At 43.4% G+C, this 26,417-nt stretch overlaps 1 protein-coding gene across 1 annotated transcript in view; it reads left to right on the forward strand.

Moving 5' to 3' along the window:
• LOC108156219 overlaps positions 1–24,105 on the forward strand; it is a 29,836-nt gene extending 5,731 nt beyond the window's left edge. Inside the window, exons 4-17 of the mRNA XM_033388902.1 lie at positions 11,995–12,298; positions 12,468–13,031; positions 13,106–13,388; positions 15,489–15,602; positions 15,674–15,993; positions 16,343–16,449; positions 16,670–17,062; positions 19,077–19,104; positions 19,260–19,459; positions 19,517–19,591; positions 20,126–20,292; positions 21,849–21,940; positions 22,518–22,710; positions 22,780–24,105. Of these exons, the coding sequence (XP_033244793.1) occupies positions 12,170–12,298; positions 12,468–13,031; positions 13,106–13,388; positions 15,489–15,602; positions 15,674–15,993; positions 16,343–16,449; positions 16,670–17,062; positions 19,077–19,104; positions 19,260–19,459; positions 19,517–19,591; positions 20,126–20,292; positions 21,849–21,940; positions 22,518–22,710; positions 22,780–23,471 (3,357 nt within the window). The 5' untranslated portion in view covers positions 11,995–12,169 and the 3' untranslated portion in view covers positions 23,472–24,105. The remainder of the gene's footprint in view (positions 1–11,994; positions 12,299–12,467; positions 13,032–13,105; positions 13,389–15,488; positions 15,603–15,673; positions 15,994–16,342; positions 16,450–16,669; positions 17,063–19,076; positions 19,105–19,259; positions 19,460–19,516; positions 19,592–20,125; positions 20,293–21,848; positions 21,941–22,517; positions 22,711–22,779) is intronic.
• Positions 24,106–26,417: the final 2,312 nt, after the last annotated feature.

Here is a 26,417-nt window from a genome sequence, read left to right on the forward strand (position 1 = left end):
GCTCCCTACCCACCCCTTCTGCGCCTTGGCCATTTCCGCTTGTCTGGATCTCGTCACTGTTTCTGTCGCATTCGCGGTCGCAGCTGCGCGACCTCCGGCTATTGTTCGCCATAATTAATCGGGGGCAAGCGGCGTATAATTAATAAGCCCAATCAACACCCATGACATGCGACGCGATGCAGTGCAGTTAGATTCAATTAAATTGAGCTTAATTGAATATGGCTCTAATCGGCCATTCCTGCGTCGCAGAGCCCAAATTGGAATCTCTAGCAGGTGTCCCCACCCAGATACGACCCTGTATTGTCTTTACTAATCCGATATAAGCGAAATTTGCCCTTCAGATCACCATCCACAACGCTCTCTTCTGGTACTTCAATCCCCCTTCTCAAAGTTAAGCAGATATTCGTATGCCTGTGGCCACCTGTAAGCTTATCATATAAGAGCAATACCAGCAACTAACAGACCATATGAGTCGCATAAGTCGGCAAACATGGCAGACCATAGATAGGAAGCGCACCTCTGAGCTCTGCAAACTAGGCAGAAAAAGGTGCAGCGCAGTCATACGTTCCCTCACAGGACATTGGCCAATAGGCACCCACGATAACAGGCTGGAGAGACGAGGAAGAGGTGGAACATCTGTTCTGCTCCTGTCCAGCTCTCAGCAGAAGAAGTCTACAAAACTTGGGTTCGGCCTTCTTAACTAACATTTCAGAGATGTTGACACTATGTCCCAGGAAGATCGCTAACTTTGTTAGAGCATCTGGATGGGATAATTGCTGACATTAAGGAAAGATCCCAAGCGGTATCACAACGAGCGAGCCCGGCAGCCGACTCTACCTAACCTAACCTTCGAGAAGAGTATGGTAAAAAGAGACATGGTAGGGAAATGGCCACAAAAGGATACAAATATGGGGAAATGAGAGGGGAACGAAAACTGGAGCTGTCAGGGGGCGAGTGATTAGAGAAGAGTTGCGCCGAAAAGACTGTTTGGAAAAGACTAGACAAGAACATGGTTAGAGGAGATATGCGTACATATGTCTGTCTGGAAGCATACATGTAGTAGTTTCAGTTGCTTGATGGCAACGAGTAACATTTATTTGATAAGTATGTTGGACTTAAAATTATAACAGCTCCAAGTTTTACAAGTATGTTTGTGACTAATTATATGCGTGTATGTCTGATGCGTGGCTGAACCGACAACTGACTGATCTCTCTCTCTTGCTATCGGCTCTCTCAGAGCCGATTACTGCTCTATCCCGAAGACACGACGAAAACACGACCGCTTCGTGTCTCTCTCTTTCCTTCGTTTCCTACATACATATGTCAGTGGCACGGCTCAAAAAGACTCATATTTATGTATGTGTCATGGCCCCCAGAGATACATCAGACACAAATACGAGTATCTATATTTGAGAGTGGATAATTCTTAAAGGCGATTTGGGACACAAGAGGGATGAGAAGAGAGGGTAATGTTAGGAGAACAGATGAGAGAAAATTGGACAGGGGTCTGAGTCTCAGGGATTCCAAAATAGATGACAGCACGGAGAAAGAGTTATGACCACAATAACCGCAATCATCAGAGGTCTGTATGATGTAGGAAGCTCTTCGTTATTCAAAATATTTTCCACACAACTGCGAAACAGAGAAGACAACAAAAGTTTGGCTTGTTTAACGAGTGGAATTCAGAGCTAAGGGGCTTGGGGGAAACCAATTCGTAGAAAACTAGTAACTGCTCGAAAGCCGTTTCATGGCAGCCTTCGAACCGCATTTGTCATAGAAATGACAGCACATTTAGGGCATCTGTAAGTGGAGCATCCCATTTTGATGGTATTTCACGCGAGTAACGGACAGTGTGCAATGGTATTCGACGCCGAAATGAGCACTTTGGCTGATAAATGCCTTGCATATCTGCAAACACAACAATCTGCTCCGTGACAGCCATCATCCATTGGCTTGTTGCAGGATCTGGGGAGGGTTTGCAAAAATTGAGAGCCACCTCATTTAAATTGGGATCTTTCTCGCTGCACTACACTCGGATTAGTTGTGACAGTTGCGATTCATTAGAATTGAAACGTGAAAATAAATTAACACAACATTCTGCAGTTCTCCGAATACTGAGTGGGCTGGGACGGCCGTGCAAGTGAGTTGCAATGACAGCCGCCGGTCGGAAAGATTTGCATTTGTTGGTCAACAAACCACATATTAATTGGCACTTGCAGCCATATGCAAAATTCTTTGGAAAATTAATCAAAATCGAATTTCGAAAATATTTATTTGATGAAACGAACAACCAATCTGGATAATAATGCAGTGGCCATGCACATTGCAGCAACATACTCGTTCGCATGGCAGGGGAGGTTTTGACAATATATTACCTTTATCTATATCCGACTCTCGCAACCCTTAGCTCCCCCTCTCCCACCTCTGAAAGTGCGACCGCATTCAATGCTTCATTTGAATAAAATCCGAACCTGAAACTGTCGTAAATATCTGAGCTGTTAATGGCTTTACAAGTAAATCAAACATTTAATCAACCTTAATTGATGGACCAGTTCCAGTGCCTTGTACAAGTATTAGCTACGATAACAATTTCTGCGAATGAGTACAAAGAAGATGCATATTTCTCTTTGCTTCCTTGTACTTGATGCACATTTCTTTGCTGGATACTGCTTTTCACTGCAATGGGACACTGCTTCTCCTATTACAAAGTGGACTGCTTGTTAGCCAAATGAAAGACCTGGATTTTCTCAGTCAAATATTCTCACCTGACTGCGGAAAACGGTCGAAATAAGAGTAGTTTTTCAGACATAGCCACGCCAAATTGACCATGATTATGATGTCGGTGTTAGTCGGTGTTGCGGCAGCAAATAATGACAATAAATCTCTGGCTTATCTAGTTGTCGACACAGGTGATTCCTGTTGCACTAGTCATTAATCCAGACCAGTTAATTCACTTGTGACACTCTGTTGTGGCGAATAAACAATCAAATATGGCTTTTCGTTATGTTCTGATTTAAATTCGATTTCAGAGGCCTGATTGCTGTTGACATAGCAGCAAATTTAGCAAATATTTATTCAGTCATTTTATGCAAATTCAGCACGTATGACGCTCGAAAGTGGCCTATTGAAACTTTGGGCATTTTTTAGTTGTAATCGAGCCAGGAATCAATACTGCCCCACGTCAATTTGATTATTTTAAAACATCCGTCCAAGCCAGCGGAGCGGTCGGCAAGGCCTGAGTCCTGAATATGTGTGCCCACAAAGACACTTTCTTTTACGCCACTGCCCAACATGTGAGTGTGTGTGTGTGCGCAGATGCCGACCGCCGGTCTAAACTAATTAAAAACAAGTGTATTTTGATACGAGCATATTTTCCGTATACATACGTATGTATACGTGCATCACACATCTGTCGGTGCCTGTGCCTGGGACTGCGCCTATGTGACTGTTTCTCCCCGACCGTGTCGACTCGAGATCCCTGTTGTTGTGGGGCAGTAGGGTCATCAGGAAATTCAGCACGAAACATACACAGAATCATCCTTCATACGCGACACGTTGACAGGACGAGGTTTGTTTGTTTGTTTTCTATTGCGGAAACAACGTAAGCAGAAGGATTCGGAGTGTAACATGTGGATAAGTATGCAGAATACTTGAAAAAAGTTGCGTACCGAGTGCTTTCTCACTCTTTCACTATTTCTATAGATTTGAAGGCTCATAAATTTCATAATAATCGAACAATAATCGAATAATTGAATCAATGCCCTGTAGACCTTTTGTGGTTTCTGAGTAGCGGGTAATTTTGTAGTCCATTCGACTGAAGCACTCGCACATGTGTACTTGTTTTTCTGGCAATTGGCTTTTGGTGAGATTATCATTTGGAGTTTATTGTGCAGCTTCACCTCTGGCCTAACGCCTCTCAAAAAACATATCGATTTGGTGTAATCAAGTAGTGTTTGCACTGTACATACATCGGTTCCTATGGCCTGTCTTTCGATTCCCAGACAAAACGAAAATGGAAATCCATAATTTATACAAATATATATAATTGGCATCAATGGGTAACAAATAGGGAGATTTTTTGATGGGTCAACCAATGGGAATGGGACTTTTGAAAGATACAGTCGGGCTGCTGAAAGAATTGAAAGCAGTGCACACGAAAGTGCTGAGTGCAAAGAGCGGGTAGATAAAGCAGTGTCTAGTACTCTTTGCTTTCATTTAGTTGAAGAAATTTCCATTATGTTGATGAAGAGTGATTGGATGGGACATAAGTGTTCAGTGAGCACAATGCATTTAATCTCTATCGTCAGCAAAAATCAGACACGACTTAAGGGCATACTTAATATAATTTGAACGACTGTATGGTTATCTTAGAAACAATCACACTTTTACGCTGGACCTGTCCCTGTACTTTATTTATTATTTTATGTGGAAGACTCCCAGCAGTACTCCGAAAGCATCCACACTTTGTTTACCTATCCACAGCCCACTCTAGGAAGCCATCCGTGCAGCCTCTTTGGTCCTGCGATTCCTGAAAATAATATGAACGAATGGAGCAAAGCTACTGCTAAAGTGCAACGCGGCTGTTGTGGCTGTTCCCGCTCCCGCTCCCGGTTCCCCATTCCCCATTCCCGATTCCCGGTATGAAATAATATTGTACAGGCCAGGTGGCTGGCTATGGCTGTGGCTGTGGGAAAGGGGACTGACTACAAATGAAGTGGCACGCCAGTCTGACAGTCGCTTGAATTATTTCCGTCTGCCATCGCAACGGCCCCCCCCGGTCATGCAAGGCGACGATGACTTGCTCCATCACAGCTGAAGTGGAGGCTTTATTTGGCGCCCGCTCTATCGTGCGACTTAATTTTAATTAAAATTATTTTTCCATTGACATATTCGCCCAACAAAACCTTTTGACTGCTTATGCAGCGGGTTCGTAAAGCTAAGCTTCAGTTCAGTTCTGTGCTACGTTGGAATACTAATCACGGCTTCGTGTGTCCGCACAATTAGCATCCTGGTCAATTATTGTCGGAAGATTATACTCCTGTAAATTTTTTTTCAACAGCAATAAAGAGCAGCAAATTATGAGGTCGGTGGGTCATTTGTTGTGAGTGATTGGTACTCATAGCATCATAGACCAATGAAATCTGATAAAACTCTCAGTGAATAGCTTTTCTTTTACATAAAATATAGATTTTTGTGTTATTTCTTAGTACAATGCCATACCGAAATCATCCTTCCAGTTGGCTTATAGTTCTTCTGCTCTTTAATTTCTGATTCGCTTTGATTGACTCAATTGGGGAATATACAGCTGTGAGTGTTCTGTGTTCTGTTCCATTTTCGGTGCATGCCACAGCTGGGGACAGTTCCTGTGTAAAGGAGGAAATACCCAAAGGCATACAGAAAGAGACCACAAAGGCGTAGGGGGAAAATGTAATGAACAATTGATTGTGAAGATGAATATATTTTAAATATAAAGGATATTCGTACTAAAGATGTTCACGCAATGAGAGGCACTGATGCCAAAGGGCATTGAGGGATGTGTGGCGACCGGTGGAGCGGGACTGCCGGCGACCACTGCGGTGGAGCTGTACGGAAGGGACATTACAATTATTCTTGGCGAAGCCATTCAAGCCCAATGACCAACCGCAATCTCCAGCAGAGCAAATGCGGTATGCATGTGTCCAATTAAAATTAGACGCATCTTAGTGGGCGCCTTCCCTCCGACTTGGACTCGGTCTTGGTCTCTGTCTCGGTCTCCGAGTCGCTGCGAGTAGTGGCTTTTGAAGCATCAACTATTATTGGGTATGGGGCCCAATTAGCGTCTGATTAATTATCGTCCATGGAACGGGAACGGGACGGTACGGGTACGGGTACGAGTGCGGGGCAGCGCGCAATGGTGTGATGTGGCATGGAAATGCTTTCACAGCTGAACAGGTGGATCGCTACAGAGATATTAATTCCAAGAGTTCTCTCATGCGCACATGCCAAGGCCCATCCAAGGCCAATGTGTGGGCTGGTGCGTGGGCTAGCAAAACATATACGATGTGGAAACCCTTCAAATACTCGTACAACAAATCTCAAATTCCAGCTCATAATGAGCGCAGGTCCAAATTCAGTTGCAAATATGCAAAATATATATACAGTTGGGCTTCCAGCATGCATGGGTGCAAATCCTCTGCTCCTCCACCTTTGTATACTCGACAATCGCCTTTGGAATATGGAGGCCTTAGCTCAGTGACAGACAACTATTTTGCCCACAAGCCTGGGTCCTTCTAGCCCGATTTAATTTTTAATTCCCATAATTTTCCTCCCCACACACAGAGACATTCAATGGCCCTAATTAGCGCTTATGTGATTTGGTACACGTGTCTTGGGATTTATTTAAATCTTCTTTGGCCACATCGGCTTAGAGTGCATGCAGTCCTAATTCTCCATTTAAAAAAGATCCAATTAGGAGGGAAGCAAAGTCAACAGGATGGATCCTTAGTTGCTTTTTAATTCACAGCAGTCCAGATTCTGATTCCGCTTCAAGACTGCCCACATGATATAGGCAAAGGTCGTGCTGGGTGCTCAGGATTGATTTGTTATTTCGAAAGTTCTTTGATTTGGTGCCAAATGATGTCTTTTATGTCCATTCTTGCAATGGAAATTATTCAATAAATTTAACATTTATTCATGTTTAATTTGTTTAATGCACGTTAGACATCAACTGACCCTCGGATCGGGTTCGGTTCCAAGGGCTTAGAAAGCTGTTGCTTCTGCTCCTGCGAAAGATGAGGCTTGAATGAGGGGAGGGAAGGGATTGGATGGGAACTAAGACTGTGTCCAAAGACTGTTGTCGTACAACTCTTGCCGTTGACTATGTTTTTCTCTTAGCCCTTGCCCCCACCGAAACAATAACGGAAAAATGAGAGACAAACAACTCGTCAGAGAGCTCCTCGCCATTATCCTTTTGCTGCGTTTATACCCTGCTTTCGGAGCATATACCGTGTATACAATAAATTAAACACAAATACTAGTGATCGGATCAATTTAATCTGAATATTATTTGTTAAGCTTCCAGTAAGAATAGTTTATGGATTGGATAGGGAAACATTTAAAATTTATAAGGTGCTCAGTTTCTCCCTCCCTCTCTCTCTCTCTCATCTCTCAATCTCTCTTGGAATGTCCCCATTCATTATTTTCATCGCATTTTATTCACTTTTCGTGGCCCTTTTCGCCTCTCACGTTCACTTTTGCCACATCATGTGTTTTAAAGTTGTGCTAATCAAATTCCAGGCACCTTTTTATTCACTTTTGTCCCTTCCACGTCTTTGCCGTACTTCTTTTTTGTTTCTTTTCTTTTCTTACAACATATTTTCTTGGTGCTTTTGATGTATTTTCTGTGTTTGATGTATTTGATGTTGTTGTTTGGTGGCAAGTCCAAATGCCACTTTATCTGCCCCTTTGCCCTTGCCTTCCCCATGAAAAAAAACCCGCTGTCTGGCCCCGTCCTTTCCCGTCCTGGATTTGGGTCAGTGTGGCATAAAATATCAGCATCAGCCGTCGGCCGCCGGTCTTCGGCCAGAGGGCATCCGTCCCAAAGAGCAACCATTTCGTGACCTATGCAAACAATCACGGAAAGAGAAAGAGAGCCAAAACCAGAACCGGAACCGGAACCGGAAACGGAGAGACGGGACACAAAGTCAAGTGATCCAAAAGGAAACAGAAGCCAAAGGAACAGCAACAGCAACTATCGAAGTAACTTTCAACTTCAACTGTCAACTATCGCATCAACATGTTGGCAGCTCCCTAGTGTTGTGTACACACAGAAAAGTATTCGAGTGCTGTGAAATTACTCAAAGCTGGAGCGGAGGTGTACCGAAAAAAGAGAGGCCCGGAAGGCTAGAGTTGATTACAAAACATGAAATAACACACTGACACACATTTGTATGTAAGTAGTATACGTATGCACATGCAGTGGAAGGGGTGTAATTGTACACACTATTTCGATTTATTAGATTTCATCTGTATTTTCGACTCGTTGCACGAGAGTAAATACGAGGCAGATAGCTTAAACGCCAAAGCGCCTTCCTCAAATGCCCATATGCTTAGTGGGACTTGCATTTGGTTTGCTAATTAAAAGGTCCACAAATGATATGATGAAGGGCTTACATGCGCGCATTTGTATGTGTGTCATGCCACGTCCTCTTGACAAAGGTGCAGGAGTAGAGCAGGTGAAGCGGCTGCCCTTGTTTTGCGGCACCACTCTTACGAGGGCACTAAACGCTTAAAACGGTTAGCAAAGCCAGACAAACAGGTCCCCCGCTAACCAACCGCCAGCTGCCAGCTGGCAATCTCTACCCCCTTCACTGTGTCCGCATCTTTTTAATAAGCTTGACGCTAGCGAAGAGTCTGGGGCAGCAGGTCTCCACTTGACATGGTTGGGCTTGGGGCTGACGAACGAAGAAAGAATATATACACACACATAGAGGGGGAAAGGGAAAGAGAGAGAGAGACTTCCGCTAGGGCCCCACTAATTGGCAGGGGGCGCGGATGTTTAGGAATTGTAGGGACTGGGGCCGGTGCCCATAGAAACCCTTGCCCCTACCCCATTGCAAATTGGCAAATTAGCTCAGGGGGTATCACTATGGAAATTAAAGTGTTGTGCCACATCGTAAAGATGATCGGGTGACTCTCACACCATCGTAACATTCCTAAGCAAATCCTGACAAGCCTTTTTCCACAACGGACGCCTGCACCACCAAGTCGGGTCAACAGCCTGACCTTTGTTGGGGGTGTCCGGAATTCTGTGGTACCAGAAACGCCTGTCTAGACTATACTGCACTCGGCCACGCCCTCATGGCTTACCACATATTGAAGTCGTTAGAGGGAAAGCCCTCCTCCAAGGGCTGTGACATGTGCACAGCAGGAGGTGCAGAGGAGGTGTATGTAAGCCGAAAGCAAAGCTGATTTGGTGTCATTACTCTTGCGTCACTTTACACAGTCTTCCATCTGCAGGATTTTCCCTACAAGCGCAACAGTTTGCCATCTTTGTCCCCATTTACTCGTATTTTTCACTTTTTTCCTCCATGAATTCATTACCCTTTTCCCCACATTCTAGCTTTATTTACCACCCTCTCTGCACTATGCACTGCATTTTTTACATAGTCTAATTATTTACTCTATTACGCTCCCCTCCCTACATTTAAACTATTTAAAATTCCGGCGTTTTTCCAGTTTTTAATGTATGCATATTTTCTATCCTTTTCTTTCCTTTACTATCTCATTGCGCATAAACATTTTTTCCATCGCATTTCTTTTCCATCCCATTCCCTTTTCGCTTCATTTCCCGCTCGTGGAATTTTGTCATCTTTCATATACGTATGTACATAAATGATTGTCGCATTGAATTTCAGTATAACCTTCATCCTTGCTATCATATCGCTCTCGTATCTACCACTATACATCCAAATTTAACATTTACCATTCCCATTTCGCTCCTTCGTTCCTCTATTGAAACACTGATAAGTCTCAGTCCCGTTTTCAGCGTTCCCATTTGGATGTATGGATTTCAAGCCAAATCAATCCATACCAGAAACTAATTTGGATTATTTGTATCCATTGAAATCACAAATCCATTTCAGAATATTCGTCCATGCAATCAGTTTCTCTAAACGATGATTTTATGCGGGGAGAGTTCGTCAAATGAATGGCATAAACAATTTACCTTTCGACAGTGATTTCCATTCCACATAATAAAACAAGAGACTTGTTGAGGGTTTCTAAATTAGTTTTCTAATATAGCAAACCGGGAATGGGAATACATAAATTTTATTTAGCTGTTTGTGGTGCGATGGCTCTTCTACTACTACTTCTGGGTGTATTTGCGTCTAGAGCGAATTATGCATATATGCAGGTATGAATGCACATATGCATATATGTATGTACATTTGAGTTTAAAGCACTAGTGCATACCTCCAGACCCCCTGCCTTTAGCTTCGAAAGTGTCGGGCGCTCTGATAACTTTTCAAGTTGGGCTGCTGGAAAAAATGAAGGAACCCGTAGAGAATGCGGGACTGTGACGGACTCCAAATGGTGCTCCCCCTCAGCCGTTCACGAATGGCAATATTTGTCTCTTATATGTAGTTTGGTATCGCTATTTGCAAAGGGGATGAAAAAAAATGTCCTAAAAATCGGTCTCGAAGAGAGAACGGGGCGAAATTTTGAAAAACACTTTTACCAGTGTGATATCACAGGAGTCTTTATACAAAATGTAGTGACTCTAGCTTGTATAGCTATGAAAACTAGGCGTCAAACAAGACGAACAGACGGACAGACATGGTTATATCGACTCGGCTATTGATGCTGATCAAGAATATATATACTTTATGGGGTCGGAAACGCTTCCTTCTGGGTGTTACACATCCACTTTCACCACAAGGATCTCAGAGACTATAAGAGCTAGAGCAACCAAATTTGGTATCCACACTCCTGTGATATCGGACCTTGACAAGTTAGTTTCAAAATTTCGACACACCCCCTTCCGCCCCCGCAAAAGACGAAAATCTGGGGCATCCACAAATCTCAGAGACTATTAAGGCTCAAGTAACCAAATTTGGTATCCACACTCCTGTTAGATCTCACTATTAAACGTATATATCAAAATTTCGTTTCCCCTCCTTTTTTTTTAATTTTTTGAGTTTAATTTTAAGCAAAAACAATAATAATTAAACAATAAGAATCGAAAATAATAATTACTCATTAAAAACAAAAATAATCATTATTCAAAAAAAATCAAAAATAATTATTATAATAATAGTTATTAAATAAAAATCAATTATACAATAAAAATCAAAAATAACTATTATAATAAAATTTATTCAATAAAAATCAAAAATAATAATTATACAATAAAAATCAAAAATAATAATTATACGATAAAAATCAAAATGATTATAATAATTTTCTGTCTCTCTCGCACGCACTCTTTGTCGTGTCGTGCAATGTTAGCGCCGTCTGTTAGAGGAGAGCCATACTGACTAAGTATCGGGTATAACTGTAGAGTTGCGGTCGCCGCAGCAACTCACAACGTTCCCCCTCGTTTCTGATAGATTTGGGGCCTAAAAAAATTTTATAAACATGTTTCTTGTTTTTTATGGTTTAATTTTGTTTAAGGAATTTTTGAAATCTAGTATTTTGTTCCTGTTTTTATCAGAGGTATTGCTGTTTTCACATAACTTAATTATCTAACATCTGGTTATAATTCTGAAATTCTGAAAAGCTGATGAATGTAGCTATAAATGCTACCCGAACACTTTGTAGGTTAATCTTATCGTCTGGAAAAAATTATTATTAAAATATTAAAATTTTGACTTTGAAAACTCGGGAAAAGTAGAAAAAAATGTATTCCTTGGGGTTTTGTATTTTTGTTGGTATAGGTACATTAATTAGGCATACAAATCGATGTATAAACGGTTAAGGTGCAGCTCTTTGACCAAACCTCTAAAGCTAAAAGGGAGTGAGAGCGTAGGGATAAGTACATACATATGCATCTCTAAGCATAATAATTATTTAAGTTATTAAGCGAATTAATTCTGAACAGAGTCCGACAGATTTTGTTCCACTAGCATTAGATTGTATATAGATATTTTATGTCGGACACTGCTTGCACTGCTTGACGTTCAAGCGGAAGGCTTGATTTTAATAGTCCAACGATTTTTTAGATACTCGTAATAATAGCTAACGTATACCAAACCAAACATACACACATATAAATTCGTTCCTTTCAGACATATGTATCTAGATGCAAGCACACAAACACACACACGCGATCACGCACACACACGCACACACACACGCAGTTACACTTTATTCACTTTCTTTGCAACGCAATCCGCCTGCTATCCTGCCTCCATCCCGCTCTTCGCTATCCCGTCTAATGACTTTGATGCGTGTTCTCTTCTTGCATGTCCCCCGAATATGTGTCTTGGCTCTGTGGGTCTGTGTCTGTTGCAGACAGTCGTCGTGGGGCCACGTACCTCCCTTAAAACATATTTCTCGCAAACAAAAGTAATAATAATAGGAACCAAACGAAGTCGAGAAGAAAGCAGAAGAGAAGTGAACAAGAAACAAAGAGAAAGAAAACGAAAAAGAAAACGGAAACGAAAAAGCGGAAAAAAGCGGGATCACCATGGATACCCAGCTGGATGCGCGGGTCCCATTTCCGGCCTCGTTTCCGGAAACGTTCAAGAATTTCTTCGACATGATGAACGAAGACGAGGACCATGCAGAGCTCTTTGCCCACATGCTGGAGGATAAGGTAGCCGCCCCCCGTCCACGTCCACACAGACGCCACTGACCCCGACCGGTGCCCCAGCGGTCCCTGCCCCTCCCTCGACCACTCAGTGCACGATTAACGCGAATCAGTTACTCACCTGCCGATCGTCCGGCCTGCTATTCCGCCTCTCTCTCTCTCGTGTCCATTGCAGGTAATACCCATACCGCGACCCAAGCCCAGAAAGATGAACCCGCAGCGCGGACGCTGCGGTGGCAGCTTGCGAAGCAACAGCGCCAGCGGCCGCTCTGATCGTGACGACAGCACCGAGCGCAGCTTCCAGCTGCAAATGCAGCTACAGCAGCAGCAGCAGCAGCAGCATCGGCAGCATCTGCAGCAGCTTCAAAATGATCAACGCGGTCGCCGCGCCAGCATTAGTAGCGGTGGAGAATTCTATCGCGAAACAAGCGACATTACCGAGCCGTCGGTCCACTACCCCTACTTGACCCCCGGACGCATCCACACGCTGCGCTCGACCCATGACCGCAACGCTCAACACCATAACAGTCCAGGCCTCAGCCATACCGGTCTCGGGCCCATGCTTTTGGGCCCAAATGTAAGTTCCAGCTCCAGTGGTACGAATATGCAACTGACGCCGGGTCCTGACGGCGGCGGGGGCTGGGGCGGTGGCGGTGGCGGCGGCAATGCACCGCCAACAAGCGCTGACCATCTCAGGCCAAGACTGGCTCAAGACTGGCAGCCAAGTACCCCGCTAGAGGTAAATAGCAGGGTTTCTAGTTTTCTTTCTTCTAAAGGATCCCTTCTCCTTCCAACCACATCTGCCTATCCTAGTCGCCCCAATCTTCATTCCATTCACATCATAATTTGCAGCTAGAGGTCAGCGCTGCTTTCACAAGTGGCTACACACCCCCATCAGTGGCCACAGCCGGATCCTCAAGCGGCTATCACCATGCATACGGGCCACAAATGCAAGTACCGGCCCGGTCAGGATCCATCCGTCGCCAGCTGCCGGTTAATGGAGCCAGCAGTGTAGCAGTAGCTATCGATGCGTTCGGGCGAATGGAGCTGGATGAAGAGGAACGTAGAAGCTGTACGGAACGGATCTTTGATGTCGGTAAGTGCTTAAACACAAAGGGGCTTTAAGCCTTGTCAGCTTGGGAATTATTTTGTTTTAAGTTTTGCACAACGAACAGGGGCTTTTCCAGTGTTGCTAGAGTAAAACTATACATCTGCAAGTGCTGAAAAGTGTTCACATTCAATTTGTTTAAAAAAAAAAGCGCACACACATATGTAACTCATTCTCCTATCAAATTCTCCAAAGTCGACAAATGGTCACTAAATCATTGACATTATTTCCTTGACCCTAATGTTTCCTACATAACCAGGATTCTGACACTTTCCTGTATTTTTTGCATGAGCACCAGCAAGCGAAGGGGTTCCACTTCGGTGCCATTGAATACGGGGCTTGACTAGGGCACACCTTCTTTTTAGGACCAAAAACGAGCGGGATCGTGGTGAGCCGTGGCCCTTGCCGCGGCACACAGTCAGTATATACATCTGTGAGATTATGATTTATGTATTTTATACAACATATTTTAAGTCGTTTTGTACCGTTGTTCGCAAAATGGACGATTTTTTTTTTTTTGCCTTCGTTTTGTGGGGGCGGAAATTTTGAAAGAAACTTGATTCGGTGCGATATCACAGGTGCCTCAGACAAAATTTGTTTTCTCTATCTGCTTTAGTCTCTGATAACTAGGCGTCAAACAAGACGGACAGACAGACATAGCTATATCGACTATATATATATACTTTATGGGGGGTCCGAAACACTTCCTTCAAGGTGTTACACACATCCACTTTCACCACAAATCTAATTCATATGTATGTATAACCCTATACTCTTCGAGTAACGGGTATATATACAACCCTTGGATCAAAAAAAATTTTATTTTTCAACATACTATGGTCACCTTTTAGCTCTATACACTTTGTCCAACGTTTCTCAAATATTTGTGTCCCTTCCAAAAAATAGAGATTGAACATTTTAAGCAAACGCTGCAACCATTGTCCGGAAATCTTGTTCAAATCCAAGCGATCATTAAAAATTTAAACAACTGAACCCATTATTATGCCTATGACTTCCACAATCTCCCGCACTTTCAACCTCAATTTGTTACATTTTTGTACGGGGTAAAGACCTCAACTGGGCCTCCAGAACGTTCGGCATCGTTTGTGCTTGTACGGCCACAACGAATTTCAGTAAACCACTTTTTTGCCATTGAAATTGATGGTGTAGAGTTTCCATAGTATGTATCATGCTTAGGCGGAAATCATCGAATAATCAACAACAAAAACAACTAGTAAAAGCTGCACCTTATATGGTCTGTAGGAGTGATCAACTGATGCAATCAACTGTACCCACTTTTAAGTCTCGAACTAAGTTTTTCGAATTTATGCCAAACTATCGATTGTCTGGCCTATCGATTAGTACAAATAACTAGTTGTTCAGAGTCTGAATGAATCATAATCATAAATCAACTGAATTGGAATGATATATTCCATGGTTGAAATTCGAATACTCCCGAAAACGAGTCGGTTAGTCGGTTATCTCTAGCATGTTTTTGTTGCAGGAGGACAGCTTTAGACAAATTGATTAAGCAAGGTCATTCTCTCATAGTTTCATCTAAAATCTCATGTCACCCTCTTTTACATTGAGTATCAGCACTAAGCATATGTAAATATTAGCAATTAATACTTGGGCTTCCCTGTGAACAAGTAAACGTAAAATTAAGAAAACATGCACACTGACAAGCCCGTAAGAATCCCTTAAGATACCCTTGCCGAGTTTACCGATTTGAGTTCGACCATGAGTATTTACTCCGTCAGTCTGCTTTCAGCCGTAGAACCTATGTTTTAAAGCTATCTAGTTTTAAATTTGATGAATTTATTATAAACATAGCTGGTGTGGGACTCTGCAAGGGTATCGAATGCTTCCGCCCCTCTTTTTAATTCATTATTTGACTTTGAGTTGGGGAACATATTTTGCGAGAGACGCACACAGAGAGACACTGAGTTTGCTGGATGGCACGGGTGGATGCACCTGCCAATGTTCACCATCCCAAACTAAGACGCGTTCGTCTCTGTACGGGTCCCTCGGGTAAAGACAACATTAGGTGGTATGCCCACTCAGTTGCGGTTTGTCTCTGTCCGCCAGCCTTCTCATGGATATCTATGTGTGTCTGCGCAGATGCCGAGTGTACAAAAGCGACAGACAGATATGACGTACCTACGCCTGCGTGCCGCCCAGAACAGTCTTACAGCAACGGCCGTATGTCCATAGTCACTAACTCTTTAAACATGAACCCGATCTTTCTTGAACTAAACTGTATTCCCACGTAGAGAATCGCCCATTGTATGAGATGGAGCGTGCCGGGGTGGGTCACCAGCGGATGCTGCCCATACCGCCGGTCAGCAGCAGACACAGCGGTGGCCTTCGAAGCCGGCCCATCGTACAGGCGTGGGTCCAGGAGGAGAATGATCGGAATCTAATACGGAGCGCCGCAGTCCCCGTGGTGCACACCCAGAGTCGACATGCGGACCCGAGGAACATCGAATCCGTGGGGGCCGTACAGGATTGGCAGCATCTGAGAAATATTGATGCTCCGCCACCGCGATACGAAGAATATATGTTTGCTGCCCAGCATGCAGGCGGCAGTCGGGTAAGTGGTATCCGCCAGTCGATACGAGGGCAGGCGAAGTGTGCGGGCGATAACTTAATCGTAACACATTCGATAACCGATACTCTTGATCATTCATAATATTTTATGACCGTCTGATCAATAATTTAACTCATTTTTCCATAACTTAATTCCATAATTGACATCCTTCAGAGCAGTTAATCCAGAACTTGCATTCGTTAGATAGTATTGTACAATTATAACGAGTTGATAGCTGAACATTTTCGATAGCATAACAACATTCTCATCAAACATTATTTACCTGCAAAACCTCTCAGATCTAAACAAATTTTCATACATCCTTCTGTTTGTCATCTTCCTATGTGTACAGCAAGACCTTCGTCGTGGCTCCGCGGCGGAACCAAACATGCAGCACTCGGTCCGGCACTATATGGCACAGGAGGTTCATCCACGCAGCTTGCATAGCGTCGAGCACAGGTTGGTTTCAGATGTCAATCCTATTTTTAAGGTTCTTTCTAGCTTGGTATTGTACTCACATCGTTCGCAAATAGCGAAGAAGAAATTATTTAAGTAAGACTATTTCATTTGGGCATTTTTCATACTTCCTTAAGAATACTATAATTGCTTTCACATTTTTAATATTCCAATTCGATTTGAATCTTCCGACTTGTGTAAAAATTTGTTTTTCTTTGAAAAGCAGAGAGCACGCGGAAGTATCCAGGGTTTTGACTATACAGCAAGCCATGTGCGGAGCGGTTTCCCCGCAGTACGGCACCGTGGTCGACCACCCACCACCCTCATATAGCGAAGCGAGAGCCATCACTGGCGTGGTCGCCGTAAATGAAATGTCCAGCGGACTGGGAGCCAGTGGTTCGGTACCGGTCGAGGCAGGGTGCAGCACACCGAAACGCGCTCGCCAAGTGCATATCGAGCGGGAGCCTCCCATCGGCGAGGCAGCGGCATCCCCAGCACGGGGACAACGGCATAACAGCTCTGGCACCTTGTTGGTGCCGGGACTCAGCAACCGCGTGGCGCCCAGGCAGCGAAGGAGAACATCCAGTATGCCGGCCGAGTGCCCCAGGGTGAGTATGTAGGTAAGGATTTCACCAATTATCTTCGAAAACAATTACTAATCACACAAAATTATTCGATTCGAGCGCTGACAGCTAAGATGCGAGTATCCGTTCACAATCAAGTAGAGCATCAAGTTCAATGAGTGATATGATTTGCAAGAATAGTGAAGCAGTGAAATCAAGAATCAAGTAGTGAGAATTATTCATCAACAAGTGAGGACGACCGAGTCAATCGTGGCGTATAATTCTATCAAGCAGTTCAGTATGTTAAATAACAGGCTGTTATTAAAAGCTCGTTCCCAGTGGAAATATATAAAGCAGTGCAATTCCCCATGCAAGTATGTGTACCATAGCAACGAAAGCAATTAAATAAAGCAGGATCTACTGCTTACTTATCTTAAATACACACATGCATGAGTTTTGACAACTACTTATTACGCCTAATAAAGCTGCAAGCAGAGGACGAGCGCCACGACACTTCGGCGCATCTGCAGCTCCAGATTACTTATTGGCAAACACTTGTATGTCTTTAATCCGTGGTCACGTCCCGAGCTCTGTTCATGCACACCATAAAATACATACATATAGAGTCGTGTATGCGCTGAGTCTTTTGGGCGTGGAACGTGTTCCGTGCCAGATTCGACGAGAATTCCAGGTTTTCACGCCAGGCAAAGTTTTTTGTGTCGCCTGCAGGGTAGGGCTTTGCTTGTTTGCCCATGCAAAGGCGTGCAAAGGAGGCGTAAAAGTGTGAAAAGGATCTGCGACTGCCTTCGACAGTTTTCCTTTTCCGTCGTCCGCTCCACGCTTGACATTATTCTCCATTTAACGCTTTCCATTCCATTCCATTCGGCGTCCAGGGTCCCTGGGACGTGCCTGCCATTGATTCCGTTTGAAGGTTTCGCCTTACTCCGCTTTAATTGCCAGTTGAACGTTGCAAGTGGAAAGCTGCAAACCACAAGCAGACCGCACTTCAGTTAGATCCGATGATGCGCCGCAATGAAATCAATTTCGAGACTCTTGCTGTCGAATCAAAAAAGTTTGCGCCTAGAAATGATGAAAAACTTTGCCTCCAACGAGACACAGTGAAATAGTGCGAGCGAGAAAGTGACAGGGCACGGGTTAATGCTCCCGGCTGCTCCACTTTGAGCCGGCTTCCCATGTGGCAGGGTGGAAAGCAAGGCTCACGTTGCACAATTTGCACTCGAGCATTTTCACCAAACTAATTACATTAGCAGCAGCGCCTACGAAAGTGCAGGCCCCCGATAAGGACAGGTAGCCACGAGGCAAGTTAATGACACACGGCTATAAAGACAGAGAAATAGCCGGTGAGGTGGCTCTTGACTTCCTCCTCTTTATTGCGTTGATTTTTCAATGTGCCCAAAAAAATATGCTGGAAAGTAGAGTGAGCCTGCCACATGGGGATCCACGGGGTGGCCTCCCGATAAGCTGGCACTAGCAGTAACTATCCTTGCACCCGTCCCTCGAATGAGTGGGAGCTCGAGCGGGCAATGGATAATGAAGCTGGCCCAGGATAAGCAGCAGTAGAAGTAGAACAATGTATCAAATGTCCATTTATATTTATATACAAATATCCCTGGATACACGTGTAATCCCTTGCCGCCAAGACCACTTCTGCTGCCCTCTACGAGCATCTATCTATGTTAACGTATGTATATATTTTTGCTGGCTTCCTCTTACTATTAAGAATAATCTACTGATGAGTTGATGAGTTTTACTACTTGCCATAAATGGCGCTTGTTGCCCGAGTCCCGAGTCCCGAGCCCAGATCCCCTAGACTCCACCTTCAGCCTGGATGCTATGTGAATGCTGGCTGGCGTCCCCTGGAGCCAAAGCAGAGCAAAATATGAACGAAATAATGTTTTTGCACATTGTGTGCTCGTTAAGGATAAGTTTAGCTTAGCCCCATAGTGGTGCACTGGCCCTTCTATAAATCTACAATTAAAGAACTAGGACTCATCCGGCAATAGATTCGGTCGATAAAAACTCATGATCCAGCTCTTTTTTTTGCAGATCCTTGATTGCGGTGCTAAAAGCCAGCGTAAGGTCGCTTAATTTAACCTCTTTTAACCACAGATGGACATCCTTTGTATAATTGGCAACTTCTTAAATTGAAATCAAATGTAAATCAAACAAATGATGATTTTTCTGGGTTAAGAGGGTGTGAGCTCTCTATCAATTATTTAATGGTGTTAGTCACTTCCTCTTTTGCCTCTCTCGTCCTCTCCTCCATCTCTTCCATCTGCATCACTGTCGTCCTCTGCCTTTTCCCAGCCACAACACGCGGAGGTGCGTCAGGCGGTGAAACATGCAGAAGATCAGGGCATGGAGTACTACCGCCTGCGCAGTTTTAGCATTACCTCTAATGGGGTATGCAATTTAGGGGACTCCCTGCGGTAAGTTTCGAGTGTTGTGCAAAGATGTAGTCCTTGTCATCCTTTTTGTTTTCGCAGATGCCGCAGGTCACGCTCGAACAACTCAGTGACATCGGGGGGTACCTCTTACAGCGGCAATCGATACCACAATAGGTGAGTACTTCAGCAAGTAGTGCATGGTAAGACACAACCAAAGCATGTAAATCTAGCAGCAAATACTACAAGCATAGTATGTACTTCATTGCAAGCAGTATGTGGCAAGCAGTGCATAGCTAAAAGTGCGCGGAAAGACGTCGGAACGCAATAATTTGTTTATAAACCCACACACATACACCACAGAAATGGCGTCACATTTCCATCTGAAGCTGCGGCACCCCGCGAGCACGCTCACCGAATAATTTCATACAATTTTCACACACAGCACAATTTCTTTTGTACAGCGGTCCCCATTACCAGGGGACAAAAAAAAAGAGCAGAAGGTGGCCATCTGCACCGGGATGAACGTCAACAATGCCGAGAATATTTTCAAAGGAACTCGGCATTCACCGCTGTTTCCAGTTGTTTATCATGTTTTCCCATATTTTACATATTTATTTATTTTTTCCTCTTTTTACGCGCTCCACTTATTATTACTTCTGTTACTTGGTAATACTGTCCCATCTTTTCCTTCCGCCCGAAATTATAAAGAAACGCATCGGGGAATATCATCGAAAGGACCCTATCACAGCAGACACTGTCCGGAGAGCCACCCACCTTCAAGATTGCTATGCTTGGTAGTCCTGCGGTTGGGAAGTCAGCCCTATCGTTCCAGTTTACGACCTCGGACCATATTTGCGGCTACGACCTAAGTCTTGGTAAGTGGAATACTACTCTGAAGCTCACAAACTATTTCTTGAATAGCATCCGCGGTGTCCTCGTGGTCGGGAAAGATATTACGTTTTCTCCGACTGCTCGAGTGTTAGGAATTCATATAATTCATCCGATATCGGTAGCTCGGGTTGCCTTTAATTAGAGTGTGAAATTGTAATGGAATTTTCGCTGTACTTTTGCATGGTTGGTGGGAAATAATATTTTGGCTTACTGCCTTCGGACAAAAGCCTGCAGTCGAACGGCTCAAATATCATTTGGATTTCAAAATGTAATTAAATCTTGCCCTTTAGAGTCTTGCCCTTTGGGAAAGTTTGCAACAATTTCATTTACATCACAGGCATCAAAATACATAATTCGTGCCACTCAGGCTGCAGAGAAAAGTCGCATGGATTCCGAATACATGCATCACTGTATGATACCAATCTGCGGACAGGCTGCGAGACACTTTGGAAACGGGAGTGAACATCAAAAGCAGTGCCTTGCTCTCGGCCCTTGCTGTCGTGCTGCGCTTCAGTTCCGCTCCGTCTGCTCTCCGGATGGCTGATGTGTGTCTCGCGTGCACCACCATGTCCGGTATTCGTATCTCTCTGCTCGTCTTTGTTTCATTCTATTTTATTGGTTTTTTTGTTTGTTGTTTTTTGCGAAGCCTTTGAACAAAGGCTATTGACCGGGACCTGGGCTCAAAACGGGCTCTCCAGAGTCTGGATGGAATTCTGATGCTTTCCCGTCCGACACAAAGCCACAATAATATAATTTCACATGTACATATGTTAATTAGCAAAGCAAGCATACTCGAACGCAGCCGCGATAGCTTTCTACGGGCCAACTAGGAGTCGTATTAGCCGTATTGGAAAAGTAAATAGTTACAGGACGATGACTCTACTTCTTTTGATTGATTTTCACTGTATTGAGTGTTCACTGTAAGTGAACAGCTTGAACAGGTCGAATCGGTTAAAGCAAAGGCTTAAAAAAGCTCTACGAAATCTTTGAAACATTTATTTGTTTTTCCCTTTCGTAGTAGATCTTGAATTTTTAAATTGAAAATATAATCAATCTTTCTTAGATTCTCTCTGGCATATTTTCACAGTTATTTGTTCCTTCTATTAAGCTTCTCAGAAATTAATTTTACATTCATTGTTATCGGTGACAAAGGCCGATGAAGTGAGATGAAGTTCCCCAGACCCGTGTTTATCTACGGCTCCGTGCTTCAGCTTTTCAGAACTTGCACACAATTTGAAAGTACAAAGGATTTATTAGCCTTTTTTGCCGGATTGCCAGTCCTCAGCTCAGTGAAATTCCTCAGAAGTAGATGAGATGTGTATTGGCATTGGCAGGCTAAACCGGGGGGACCTTTTTTTGCTTGGAAACTGGGTCATGCCTGTGCCTGTACCTGCATACCGATGCAGCTAGCTAGAAATTGAATATGGTTCTCTGTGGCCACTGCCACAACAACTTGGTTGCAAGCACATTGGTTTCATTCGGTTCTGATTCAATTGGTCTTTCCACTTGAACAATATTCTCGTTTTTCGATATCCCGCAGAGATGGAATATGGGCAGAAGACAGTGTCTGTACTGGTGGATGACGTTGAATCGGACATTGAAGTTGTGGATCATCCCGCCTGCGAAATGTCGGTAAGTATATTTGGGGCAATCCTCAATTATGTTTTCCAGTGTCCTTCATGTCTGTCCCCGTCTGCCCCTGCCTCTGCCTCTGTCTGTGGCCAGTCTGGGTGTGGCAGACACAGTTGAAGCTTTTACCAGGCTCCTTTCTGCTGCTCCTTCGCAACCCTCTGTGATACATTTGTCAATAATGTCATTAAGACTCGTTCTTCTTGTAGCGATACACTTTGGTAAATGACTTGTAGATGACTGGAAACTGTTTGCAAGTTGCGACAGTCCCAATAGCCACACAATTACGATCACACAAATAGGTGCTTAAGCGTTCAAGTACAATGATGAACATATAAATAGGGAAAGTAAGAAAAAATACAGGAATCGAAATTCGAAAGATGCTTCTAAGGTTTAGTTTGAATCTTATTCCAAGTGTCACCCTCTCTCTCCCTCTGACCCCCCATTATGGACCACCAAAAAATGCATTAGAATGCATTAGATTCGTTCAAAATGCATTCGTAACTTTTCTGTGCCACATCGCTCATCTGTTCTCTCTCTCTCGTCTCTGCCTGTCTTTGCTGCCCTCGCTCTCCTTTAGACGGAGGCTTTTTGCGCTACATACGACATCGACCTGTTTGTGGTCGTCTACTCTGTGCTGGACGTCTACTCGTTCCGGAATGCGGAACGCGTGTTGCATTATTTGCGGGAAAACGACATGCTGCTCAGCCGCGGCGCCATATTGGTGGGGAACAAGGTGGACCTGGAACGTCATCGCGCTGTGCCCCAAGAGAGTGAGTTTTCGCTCTATCCGAAGGAACGTCCTCTTCTCCGTCCCTTTTCTATTCTTGCCCCCGTTTCAGTGGGCCACAAAGTGGCAACGGAGATTTCCTGCAAGTTCATCGAGACGTCGGCGGGGCTGTGCCACAATGTCAATGAGCTGTTGGTGGGTGTGGTGGCTCAGGTCAAACTGAATCCCCAGCGCCTGAGCATGCTCAGTCCGGCCGACCTGGAGCGCGTGAATATGCAGAGCAGCATCCAAAACCACAGACGCATGCACCTGGAGCGCCAACTGAGCATGTGCCACAGTGACCACGGGCTGGCTCCGGATGCCGAAGACGACCCCAATCGTCCGCACATCAGTCTGCGAGACATTCTGAATGTGGGAGAGAGTGATCTGGAGGACTCCGAGGAAACCGAGGCCCAGCGGCGACATCGCCTCATGACCCGGTTTGAATTCCTGGCGGCCAACATCCGCAACGAATCGGTGAGACCGATCAGCCCTGTTGGCAAGCGATGCTCCATCGGCACCGCGACCTCGGACAATAAGGTCGCGAGACTGCAGCGCCGGGCCATGGACGACTCGCATCTAGGTCGCCGCGTGTGGGCTCGCCCGGAGTGCAGAAAGCACCTGTTCCTCTTCAATTGCAACGGCAGGGTCAAGAAGATGACGGCACGCACCAAGACGTTTGTTTCATCGCTGCTACGCTTCAAGGCATCCCACTGGCTGAGTCGTCGCACCTCTTCCAGCTGCACCGATCTCTTTGCGATTTAAATGGATTGATAGAAATATATAGAAAGTAGTGGGGGCTTGGTGTGGGGTTTGCACGGAAAGGAATAAGGTAACGAATAGACTGATTTTACACAAAAGGAAACAGTGCAGGAAACGCAACTATGGCAAAGGAAAGGAAATAAACCAAAACAAAAAATCATCAATTACGTACAATATTTGCCTTTTCGGTTGATTCCAAAAACTCTCAGAACATGGTCCGATGGCACACCACTTTGGATGCCTAAAATGTATCCGCTATTGGACAAGCAGCAAACAAAAATATGATGTCCTTCCGTTTACCCAAAAACATTCCAATTGGCAAACAATAGTACCTAATATGTACCTAATGCAAATTCAACGCGGACAATATTTATTATTATACATATTATTTATTATTATTATATTTATATATTATATTACTATTATATTATATATATTACTATGATTATTATATTATTATAATAAGAAACGACCCTGACAACTTAAAAACGTGAGAGGAAACCCGAAAATGGCACTAATGACTGGCACGACCAGCTAATACCGGACATGACTAAGCAGCAACGATGAAAACTGCAGTAGATCGGGGCTTTTTTTTTGTGATGGTTCGACCAAATTGAAGCGTCCCGAAAAAAGAACAGCAGACATCAGAAGCGTTACAAGACATAGAACAAATCCAAGGCCTATAAAACTTAAAATGAAACAGCTACCACAAAACATTGAAACACGAAAATACAATATAATAGCGCAAGAAGATTCAAAACACTGAAGGAGCAGTAAGTCATGAATTTTATGCAGAGCAGAACAAGGGCTGTGCAGAGGCACAGCAGATGGAATTTTTTTTTTTAAATGCCCAAAAAATAAATAATATAAATAAAACAAAAATAGACCCACGACGTGCTACACATACGAAGAAAAGACACATCTTACACAATATTAAGTTACGGGAAAGCCACCAGATGGTAAGGAAATAGGAGAGAAATATTTTTCCAGAACCCGAAAAAACACACAAAACATACAAAACAGCAGGCAAAACAAACACATTTGTATCAAGTGAAAAAAAATTAAAAAATTTAAAAAAAAATTTGATTGTTCAAGGCATAGCAAAGCATGTTTGAGAAAAGAACCCAAACCATATAAAGAACAGAAATTAGAGCGAATACTATGCCAAGAAAATGCAGAAAAGACAGCAGAAAATTTTTTTTTGAAGGAAATTTTTAAAAATCATATAAAAATTAAACTAATCTCTAACTATAGTGAATAAATACATCAGAAACAAAACAAGGAAAGCAAAGTCAGATGCTCGAAAAAAAAGAACAGCAGCAGGTTTTTTAAGTCGGTAAATCCCACAAATAAAAAACACAAATAATACCCAAAAACACAATTCCCAGAACAGAGCTAATGCACGGACATAGAGTTGGGCTAAAACAAATGAAAATGGTGAATTTTTTTTTTTATAGAATCTAAGAAAAGTATATACTTATACATATTTAAACAAATACTCAGAAAAACAGTTTAATCGAAAAGAAAAATGTTTGTGAATCAATGTAATCAATGTCTACAAATATCAATGGGAAATTTCTTAACTAATCATCTTTATATGTACTTGAATAAGAATAAGAACGCAAATCAATGAGCAGGACATCTAGAGAGCTGTCCGTTCCAACATTCGCAGGACCTATAGCAAATGGTGTGCTGGACGAGGCTATCAAGTGCAATGTGAATTCGGAACAGGTGAGTGAACTGCGAGTCTGGGCAGTTTAAGTACTGGGTCCTAAGTATGCCTCTATTTTGACAGGAGCAATGTTAAAACGGCGTTGGAATATATGGCCACTTAGATGACGAGATTCCAATAGCTCCGGACAGGACAGTGCATATAGTTGACAGCTCGTTGGTCATATCAAATATCCAAATATTAGCAGCCCTACATTACGCTTTAAATGTATTCGGTGTTGTGATAAAAAGAAAATACTTACAGGAGGTCAAGTATAAATAACTTTCAATCTTAGTTCCTCATCTCAATCGCCGCATAAGCCAGCAAAGACATACCAACCATACCTTGTACCTCAACAGAACCATAGACCATGTAGACCTCCGAGGGAGGTAGGTTACTAGGCTCTGGGGAGAGAACTATCAACTGGCAACAGTCTCAAAATATTTACAGTGGCCGTATCTTAGAATTTTGATTTAATTAAATCTCCTTATTATTATAATTTCCTACTCGTATAATCATCAGAGCATTTAAGCAGTTGAGTCTTCGATTTAATTTTTTGATTGTTCTTAAATTCACTTGATTTTTTGTTTTTGCTTATTGTTTGCAGATTCCAGTTTGAAAAATGAGTAAAAGCATGTTCAACCAGATGGGGGAAACAGACGACACAATAACCAAAAAAAAAAAGACAGTGCAACAAAAACAGCTAATGACAGGGAGAAAGCGGAAGCAACGCCGAAGAGCAAAGTCTCCGTATTGTTCTGGGGCTTCAGATGAGACTGAAAAACGCCCGGAACGGAAAGTCAACAGAGTGAATGCACCGTACACAAGAAAGAACTTAAACAAATTGAATATGAATACACAGAGACGCAGAACATACGAGTGTGCTTGTACTAGAGTACATCAAACATTTGAAATGCTCGTGTGTTGGGGAAGCTCCGACCAGACAGACAGGACAGGACTCCGACCAACTAGTACACTAGTTTGAAACGTGACTATATCTGAGCCAATGGAGGTGGCTAGTTCCCAACATCAACAATAAACGGGAAAACGGAGACGAGAAAAAAGCGGCAGCGCCAATGAAATCAATAATTTTTGAATTTCCTCAAGTGATGGAGCAAACCATTTCGCAGGACCTGTATGTATGGACTGTATGACGGGTAATCGGGAAAATTAAGATATGCCGTCCGTATATGGTAGGGGTATCCGTCAATAAGTAAGCCACAATGGAGCGGCTTACG

Source organism: Drosophila miranda, chromosome XL, assembly GCF_003369915.1.
Source record: "Drosophila miranda strain MSH22 chromosome XL, D.miranda_PacBio2.1, whole genome shotgun sequence".
Classification (NCBI taxonomy): domain Eukaryota; kingdom Metazoa; phylum Arthropoda; class Insecta; order Diptera; family Drosophilidae; genus Drosophila; species Drosophila miranda.